Genomic DNA, 9,953 nt, shown 5'->3' on the forward strand with positions numbered 1-9,953 from the left:
TAAAGCATATATACACACATACAGTGTGATATACAGACGTACAGCATATATACACACATACAGTGTGATATACAGACGTACAGCATATATACATACGTACAGTGTCATGTACAGACGTACAGCATATATACACACATACAGTGTGATATACAGACGTACAGCATATATACATACGTACAGTGTCATGTACAGACGTACAGCATATATACACACATACAGTGTCATGTACAAACGTACAGCATATATACACACATACAGTGTCATGTACAGACGTACAGCATATATACACACATACAGTGTCATATCCAGACATAAAGCATATATACACACATACAGTTTTATATACAGACGTACAGCATATATAAACACATACTGTGTCATATATAGATGTACAGCATATATACACACATACAGTGTCATATACAGATGTACAGCATATATACACACATACAGTGTCATATACAAGCATACAGGATACATACACACATACAGTGTCATATACAAGCATACAGGATATATACACACATACAGTCTCATATACAGACGTACAGGATATATATACACACATACAGTGTCATATACAGACGTACAGCATATATACACACATACAGCGTCATATACAGAGGTACAGCATATATACACACATACAGTGTCATATACAGACGTACAGGATATATATACACACATACAGTGTCATATCCAGACGTACAGCATATATACACACATACAGTATATTTACAACATACACCATATAACATACAACATCTACAGCTGTTATGGCCGCTACCACTGTCGTTACGCTCAGCCCTGCCCTCTGTCTGTATCTATTATGGGGTCCTGTCATGTATCTCATATCTTTTGTGTTGTCAAATTATATATAAAACATATTACACATATTTCCCCCCTGAAGCCGTGGCTTTTGCCCTGTCCCTATCCCCAACCCATTGCATTTCCAATGAGCATAATGCCCCTTAGTACCTCCCATATAGTATAATTCCCCTTTTCTGTGGCCCTAAACTGTATCATGACCACCTCACATTGTGGCCCTTTCCTCCTGCCAGGCTCCAGGGGTAGTGGACCCGCTGTACCACCACGGGAGATGACGTAAGCCGACACCATGGAGTCTAAGTGGCACCAGAGCCCGTCGCAAAGCGGGTTGGACTTGCTCCGGCATGGTACCACCAGATCTGTCCACTGGCACGACTTTGTCCGCAGGTGAGGTACAGAGTCGTGAGGCAGAACCGTGGTCGGGGACAGGCAGGAGGTCAGGACAGGCAGCACAGGATCAACATCAAAGCAAAGCAGGAGGTCAGGGCAGACAGCAAAGGAGCGTAGTCAGGGACGTAACCGGGGTCACAACAGGAATTCACAACACAAACACAAGGCATCAGGAACTAAGCTTTCTCAGAGGCACGAGGCACAAAGATCCGTCAGGAAACACAGGAAGGGGCCAGGAATTTAACAGAATGGGCAGCTGGCCAGAGCCAATTATTAGCGCGCTGGCCCTTTCAATATCAGAACGCTGGCATGCGCGGGCCCCAGGAGGCGGGGAAATGCACGCCGGAGCGAAGAGACCGCCGGTGGACCATGGACAGGTGAGTGAGGCAGCAGCACTGAAGAGGGGAACATGGAGGCACGTGGGTGCGCCTGCAACCTGGGAGAGAGGTCGCCGGAGCACCTGTGACACCTCCCTTCACATTGTGGCCACTCTTTTTCTCCCCCTCATATTATGGCATCTCTACTACCCTCCTCATATTATGGCCCTTTTCCTCCTCCCCCTCATATAGTAGTCCCTGTCCTCTGCCTCCTCATATTGTGTCCCCTCTCCTCCACCTCATATTGTGGCCCCTGTCCTATTCTCCTCATATTCTTCTTCTCGTCCTCATATGGTAGCCCCATCATCTTCCCCCCCCCCATATGCTGCCTCCTATCCTCTCCTCATATTGTGACCCCTCTCCTCCCCCCTTATATTGTGGCCCTTTGCCTTATCCTCATATTCTGGCCCCTCTCCTCCTCCCCCTCTCATTGTGGCCACTGTCCTCCTCTCCTCACATTGCAGCGCCATTATCTCCCCCTCATATTGTGGCCCATAAACTCCTCTTCTCATATTGTGGCCCCTCTCCCGCTCATATTGCGGCCCCTTTACTCCCTAATCCTCACATTATGGCACCTCTCCTCCTTCCCCTCTTTCTGTGGCCCCTGTACTGCCCCTTCTTTCCTTGTTGTTGCTATTTGCCCCCTACCTCTCCTCTCTCCCCTGCAGCGGTCCTGCCTCCTCCTCTGTTACTGCTGTGTGTAGCTCTGAAGCTCTGCAGCCAGTCGGTGCGATGATGTCATCACACTGCGCCTGCCAGCCTCAGCTACACTGAGGCACAGTGATGATTCAGAGAGCTGACAGCTCATCAGCGTCCAGGGGTGCAGGTGAAGTATGTGGGGGACGCTTGTTTATTTCCCTTCTACTTCTTTACACCCCAGGTACATCACACGTCGAAACTCAATATTTTGGGAAACATTTAAATCTCCATTCTAGTCTCTCACATTCTCATTGTTCTTCTGTGACAAGGTGTTCATAGAGTCACTAGAGATCTTTAGGTTTTGGGAGTTGTGATTTGTTTCTAAATTGATTGTGCCCAAACTTTTGATGTTTCTGCAAGTATGGAAGCCTGGATGGTCCAAAAGATCAGTTTTAGTTTTTTGCCAGTAGGTGGCAGCAGTTTTCAGTTAATAAATAATTCCAGTGCCTAAAAGGTGTATAAGTTCTGGTTACAGTGTTAATAAATGTGTTCTCTCTGCACCTGCCTCCCACGTTTTCACCCAGGTTAGTTTCTTATCTTCACTTCCTTCGTCAAGCTATAACTTTTTTATTTTCTGGTCACGAAATGTCATATTTAATAACACAATTTTTGGGTTTCCTGTGTCCTTCTAATGAACTGTTATTATTGTTAATTATTATTGGCCCTTTCTGTGCAGCATGGTTCAAAAAATCGCCAATCCGACTTTGTTCTTTCTAATAAAGTTTTTTATGCATTTATTGTGGTACTTAAATAACATAAAAACTTGATTCTCTAGGTCAATGACAGTGATACCAAATTTATAGCGTTTTGCATAATGAAATCTTTTTGGAGAAAAAAAAACCTTTTCCATCATCGCCTTCCAAGCGCCATCACTTTTTATTAGTCTATTTGGCCAACATTTTTCTTTATATATTTTTAATTTTTTTTTTTTTTGTGCAGGAAGTACTACTGTATTATAGATTTTTTATCCTGTGTTGGTATGGGTGTGGAAGTACAAAATATGAGTGATTTTAAGTTTTTATTTTTAAAGGGGCAGGTGATTTGAGTGCATTGGTGTAAAAAAATTTTTTTTTCCTTTTTTTTTTAAACTTTTTAATTACCTTGCCCCCACAAGGGGGCGCTGACAAGAAATTACTTGATCTCTTTTATAATGCACTGCACTACTTATGTAATGCAGTACATTATACGGTCACTTTCTCACCTCCGGCATGGCCTACTGGAAAGATACTACAGGCACCCAAATGCCCCTCAGAGGAGTCCTGGGCCAACTGTGACATCATCGACACCCAACAATCCCTCTGCAGCCACTCAGACACAGTGGTCCGTGTTTCACCATGCTGTCTAAGGGGTTAAACCCTTGGGATCAGAGCTTTTCCGATTCCAGGTGATTTCCATATGAGAGATCCATAGTTCTGCTGTCCTGCTGTCCCCTCCCTCTCCCCTGACTTTCTTATGTGAGCTTCCGGCTCCGGTGTGTCCTATGGATGAAGTGCACTGCTATATACATATTATTACATACAATGTGAAACACAATGGGGCTCATTTACTTACCCGGTCCAGTCGCGATCGCGCGGTGCGTTCTCCGGCGTTGATTCGGAGCTTGCCGGTCGTGCACCCAATATCCAGCAGGTGTCGTTGTTGCGCCGAGGTCCGCTGGAGTTCACTTTCTTCGCCCCGGTGTATGTGAGTGCTATTCTTGCGACACAATTTTTTTTTTTTAATTCCGCGTTTTTTCCGAATCCGTCGGGTTTCCCGATGGCCACGGCCCCCGTGCAAGCCGGCGCGGATGCGACACAGTCCAATCGCGTGTGCCAAAAACCTGCAACAATTTAGGGAAAAACGGCGCAAAACGGTAATATTCGGTTAACTCGGCGTAAATTACTAAAATGAGCCCCAATATTTTTTAGTGTCCAGGCTGATGCCGGGGCCCTCTGACACTAAGGGCCCCATAGCGGCTGCTCTGGCTGCTACCACTGTATTTACACCCCTGCAGGTCACAGAGCCAGAGGCAAATGGTAGCATTTTAGGCACTTCCCATGTGTCCCATAATTGTAGACCTTGCCCCTTTTTTAGTGAAATCTATCCCCCACTTTCGATGAAGCCACACCCCTGTTGTCATACAAATGGTCTAAAAGCACTTGGAGTCCAAAATAAAGATTCTGGTCAGTCTGTAAGAAGTTAAAGAAGTCCCATTAATAAGAAGCAGATCATGGAAGATCATGGAAAAGAAGAAGACATGTTGGTAAAAAATTTTATTAGAAAAAAAAACATTGCATTTAATGATTACAATATTGTATCTATTTTATCACCATTGTGTTCATCAGTTGAAGAAGTGGATTCGGTAGCACTGACATGGTGTTGTTTGGGACCGTGATTGGACAGGGAACCCCATAGATTACCCCATACTCATGTCACTGCCCTCACTACCTCCGGGGTGAGGGAGGAGGCATCAGCAGGGACAATGGTGCTCAATGGCAGATGTTTACAGTGTAGGCATCTTCATGTAAGATGCAGAGTCCATAGATGTGGGTTTCTTAGGCGGGGTTGGGTAGAGACTTGAAGGCCAGATTGTATGTGACGAGGTAGCCATCGTTGTACATGTAGAGCTTGTGATCATTAGGGTTATAGGTTAGACTCTGCACGTTCTCCATCATTTTGTCGAGGATGATGCTTATCTGACCTTCTTGGTTTGTCTTAGTGTCATAGATGTAAAATATTTCTTCTTTTCTGGTGCTGAGGGTCCTAGTAGCATACAAGATGCCACACACCATGAAGGCGTTGGTAGCACCCGGCTTATACTGAGATGTCTGCCAAGTCTTCTCCACAGTTAGGGTAAGGGGATTTACTTTGCTGATGACGATGTTTCCAGAATTTTGCTCTGTAGAGTAGATGGCCCAGAGGCCATCTTCATCACTGGCTAAGTCAATGTCTTGCCAAATAGAGGAGGCATAGGAGAATCGGTTGTTGAAAGTGGCATCTGTGAGGGTCTTACGCTCCACTCCATTGGTATCAACGTTGAGCTTACAGATGTCTCGGGTGTTATAGCAGTTGTAGATCAAAGAATTGTTGAACATGATGATGCCACCGCCTTGGCCACAGTTGGAGTAGTCATAGTTATTATAGGCCAGAGTCCTGGTGAGTACTTTCTCTGTGGCCCCTTTGTAGAGCAGGAGATTATCATATGTAGGGTAGAATCGAAGGGTGTTCATCATACGGGCATCTGTATTGAGAGGGGCCACCCAATGCATATCTTGATTTGCTCCTGAGTAAGAGTCTTTACCCCATCCTCCAAACTTATAAGGGAATCCTAACCAGTTCAATTGGACCACAAATGGTTTGCTGATGTTGACAATTCCCCCGTGACTGCAGGTTCCTAAGGAAATTAAAATAAATCATATTATTTTGTTAATTTAGAAGTAGAAAAACACAACTATTGCATTTTTTTGATGTTATGATTAGAGATAAGTGGATCTGATGGTCTGATGGACACCCCCTGGCCAATCATAGCCACGGCTAGTCGTTAGGGGCGTTAGGTTGTTGGCTGTTTGGCCAACAACCTGGCCAACATGATTAATTTATTTAAATATGATTCATTTATTTAAATATATGAATGGTCCATACAAAACATATGGTGGTAAGTTGTTTCAGATCAAATCAAAAGACGAGGGGGCACTGTCTCCGTCTGGAGAAAACAAGGTTTAATCACCAGAGGCGACAGGGCTTCTTTACTATGAGAACTGTCAATCTGTGGAATAGCCGTGCTCAGGCGCTGGTCACAGCAGGGACAGCAGAGAGCTTCAAGAAGGGTCTAGATGCCTTTTTACACCTAAATAACATTGATGGTTATATTATATAGAATTGTTTCCCCTAAATCCCTTCCTCATCCAATCCCTTCCCTTCCTTGGTTGAACTTGATGGACAAATGTCTTTTTTCAACCATATAAACTATGAAACTATATCCACGTCAGGTGGCCAAACCTAAATGCTGAACCCAAGCATTGGGTCCGGTCATCTCTAGTGATTATGGCGCGAAATCCATGTAGACCCTTTAGTGAAGACCACATTAGACCCCTTGTCCACCCCAATCGACAAGGTCAAAGTATAATCCTATCTAGATTGCATCAGGCCTAAAAGTCTACCATACCCAGACTTTCTCCCATCTTTGTAATTAACGTCATGGTTTGGGTGGTTCTATGTTTTTAGTTCTATGTTCATGTAATAAGAAACACCATTGACTTACCATAATTGATTGGTGGGGACACTGGGCTTTCTTGGTTCTTCTGACAATCTTCAAGTTTCTTACGAAGTGCAGCAATCTCCCGTCTCACAGCTAGGACATTGTTCTTGTCGTATGATTCCAGTTGGCTCACCATGACTGATATATTATGGACCTGGAAATTGGACACATTATTTATCTCTGACGGTAATTTCCCCCCCAAAGGATTCCACCATCCTTCAAATGTTTACTGACCTCCACATAAAGAGCTTCAATCAGAGTATTGGAACCGTCGAAGGATTCTCGAAGTTTTACGACCAGCGTCTCCATTTCTTTGATCTCTAACTTAAGGAGCTCAAAGTCCAGTTCGGTGTACGAGATGCCACCCATTTCCATGACCTCCACCCTTCTGGTCAAGTTAGTTAGCTTCTGCATGTATCCAGTCAATGTAGCTTTGTAACTTTGTATCTAAAAGAATGAGAGGATATTAGAAATATGTCCTGCGTCTCGAGAGGAAAACCACCGGCAAATACGTTTTAGATTTACCTTGGTTATTTCGTTTTGGACGCTGATGCTCAGATCTTTGTTGGAAATTTCCAGGATCTCCAATCGATCGGCGGGGAATGTGTTATCTGGGAGGGCAACAGAGCAGTGACAAACGCCCTCTTCATCCATAGCCCCAGTGGTGTTCACCTGTAGAAGGACCAAAAAGTTATCTCTAAGATCACAGAGAAGATCCCATATGATCATTGCCCTGGTTTTTAGAAGGCAAAGCTTCTAGGAATCCACTGTAAATTTCTGCATGATGCACCAGTAAATGCAGCGCCTCCCCTCAGTAATAACCTGCTCTCCCTAGTAATATGGGAAATCCTATACATATCCACTAAACAACTGAGCCAGCATTGTTTCCCCTCACTTTATGTTGGTCGTATTGGGGTCATTTATCTTTAGTCAGGACATTTGTGTGTGTGGGATTTTTTTTTTTGGTTTTGGACTTGTTTCATTTATCTAAGAGGGTTATATATCAGATGTGTCTGTTGCTTTTATGCACTTTTTTTTTTCTTAATGTTAAAAGATCCTTCTGCTACCCCCTTCCAAACTTTGGACAATGGAGTATATTTGAGCCAAAATTGCTCTATTTTACTGCAATTTGTATGACATTTGCTCCATTTTACTGCAATTTGCACCAAAATTTCTCTATTTTAGGCTATATTCACACTAATGTGTGCCCGCCGTACCGTAGTATGGCGGGCACACGTCAGCGCTGGGGAGAGATGGTGGACGTCGCTCACCCCTGCCCCTCTCCATAGAGAAACATGGGGCACGGCGCCATATTACGGGGAAAGGTAGGACATGTCCTATTTTTCTCCCGGCTACGGAATGGTATGGTGACGCACATGTGCACAATACCACTCCCGTATGGCACCGTGCACCCATTGCGTTCTATGGGAAACCTTTATATGCTGTATATTTGCCCCCCATACGCCAGTGTGAATATAGCCTGACTTCGATCTGTGCCAAAATTGTTACTTTTTAATGCAGCAACATCTGGATTTTAAAGATATATTAGAAGCAACACTGAGAAATTCATGTCCGGTTAACATTGCTAGGCAAGTGGAGAAGTTGTAAATTTTGGGCGCCAATATACAAATGCACCAAATATAGTTGTGAATATAAGAGAAGAAAAAAGAAAAGCCTCACATAAATTCCTCCATAGTGAGCGGTTATGGTAAGTGGCGGTAAAGAATAAGAAAACCAATGAGAATTTCACCATAAAAATCCCCACAAATAAATAAATAAAAAACATAAAAAGCAACATTTACCAAATGCAAACAAATAAATATAATAAATATTTGAATAATATAAAAAAGTATTAGATAGATAGATAGATAGATATGAGATATATAGATAGATAGATAGATAGAAGATAGATAGAAGATAGATAGATAGATATGAGATAGATAGATAGATAGATAGATAGATAGAAGATAGATAGAAGATAGAAAGATAGATATGAGATAGATAGATAGATAGATAGATAGATATGAGATAGATAGATAGATAGATAGATAGAAGATAGATAGAAGATAGATAGATAGATATGAGATAGATAGATAGATAGATAGATAGATAGATAGATAGATAGATAGAAGATAGATAGATAGATAGATAGATAGATAGATAGAAGATAGATAGATAGATAGATAGATAGATAGGAGATAGATAGATATGAGATAGATATGAGATAGATATGAGATAAATAGATAGATAGATAGATAGATAGATAGATAGATAGATAGATAGATAGATATGAGATAGATATGAGATAGATAGATAGATAGATAGATAGATAGATAGATGATAGATATGAGATAGATAGGAGATAGATATATAGGAGATAGATAGGAGATAGATAGATAGATAGGAGATGGATAGATAGATAGATAGATAGATAGATAGAAGATAGATAGATAGATAGATAGATAGATAGAAGATAGATAGATAGATAGATAGATAGATAGATAGGAGATAGATAGATATGAGATAGATATGAGATAGATATGAGATAAATAGATAGATAGATAGATAGATAGATAGATAGATAGATATGAGATAGATATGAGATAGATAGATAGATAGATAGATAGATAGATATGAGATAGATAGGAGATAGATATATAGGAGATAGATAGGAGATAGATAGATAGGAGATGGATAGATAGATAGATAGATAGATAGATAGGAGATAGATAGATAGATAGATAGATAGATAGATAGATAGATAGGAGATAGATAGATAGATAGATAGATAGATAGGAGATAGATAGATAGATAGATAGATAGATAGATAGATAGGAGATAGATAGATAGATAGATAGATAGATAGATAGATAGGAGATAGATAGATAGATAGATAGATAGATAGATAGATAGATACTAGGTGGATACTCACCAGGCTGGCAGCTTGGCTTCGCAGGACACACACAGCGAGGATCAGTAGGTGCAGCATCTTCTCCTTTAGACCCGGCTCCTGTCCCTGTCTCTCTCCAGTACACAGCATCTATATTTATATGGGCAGGTAATGGGAGGAGGAAGGACCTCTAGGAATTTCCAGAATTTCCTCAGAAGCCCCTCCACATCACTCTCAGCACACACCTCCCCCGTTAGGTCCCTCCTCCAGGGGGACCCATCAGTATATGGGAGAGAAGCCAAATTCAGCATGACAAGGTGATAATGATAAAGTCCCTTAATGACCATTCATCCTCATTAGCCATCGATAATAATCATAGGTTCAGCAATTTATGAGTCTTAATAACTGCTCAAAGTTCATTCTGGTCATCTGCACCGACCACTATTCATATTCTTCATGAAATGTATTTCTTCAGCACAATTTTCTTTAAGAGAAATAAGCCTTGAAGACTTTTCACCCCTTTCATTGTGTT

At 42.0% G+C, this 9,953-nt stretch overlaps 1 protein-coding gene across 1 annotated transcript; it reads right to left on the reverse strand.

Moving 5' to 3' along the window:
* Positions 1 to 4,531: 4,531 nt before the first annotated feature.
* On the reverse strand, positions 4,532 to 9,609 carry LOC140076934 (olfactomedin-4-like). Its single transcript, XM_072123738.1, has 5 exons — positions 9,464 to 9,609; positions 7,057 to 7,203; positions 6,766 to 6,978; positions 6,535 to 6,685; positions 4,532 to 5,667 (listed from the first exon to the last, which is right to left on the reverse strand). Exons 1-5 carry the CDS (start codon positions 9,569 to 9,571, stop codon positions 4,829 to 4,831), a joined length of 1,458 nt encoding a protein of 485 aa, XP_071979839.1. The 5' UTR covers positions 9,572 to 9,609; the 3' UTR covers positions 4,532 to 4,828.
* Between the last annotated feature and the right edge of the window lie 344 nt (positions 9,610 to 9,953).

The sequence above is a fragment of the Engystomops pustulosus genome, chromosome 9, assembly GCF_040894005.1.
Source record: "Engystomops pustulosus chromosome 9, aEngPut4.maternal, whole genome shotgun sequence".
In the NCBI taxonomy this organism is placed as follows: domain Eukaryota; kingdom Metazoa; phylum Chordata; class Amphibia; order Anura; family Leptodactylidae; genus Engystomops; species Engystomops pustulosus.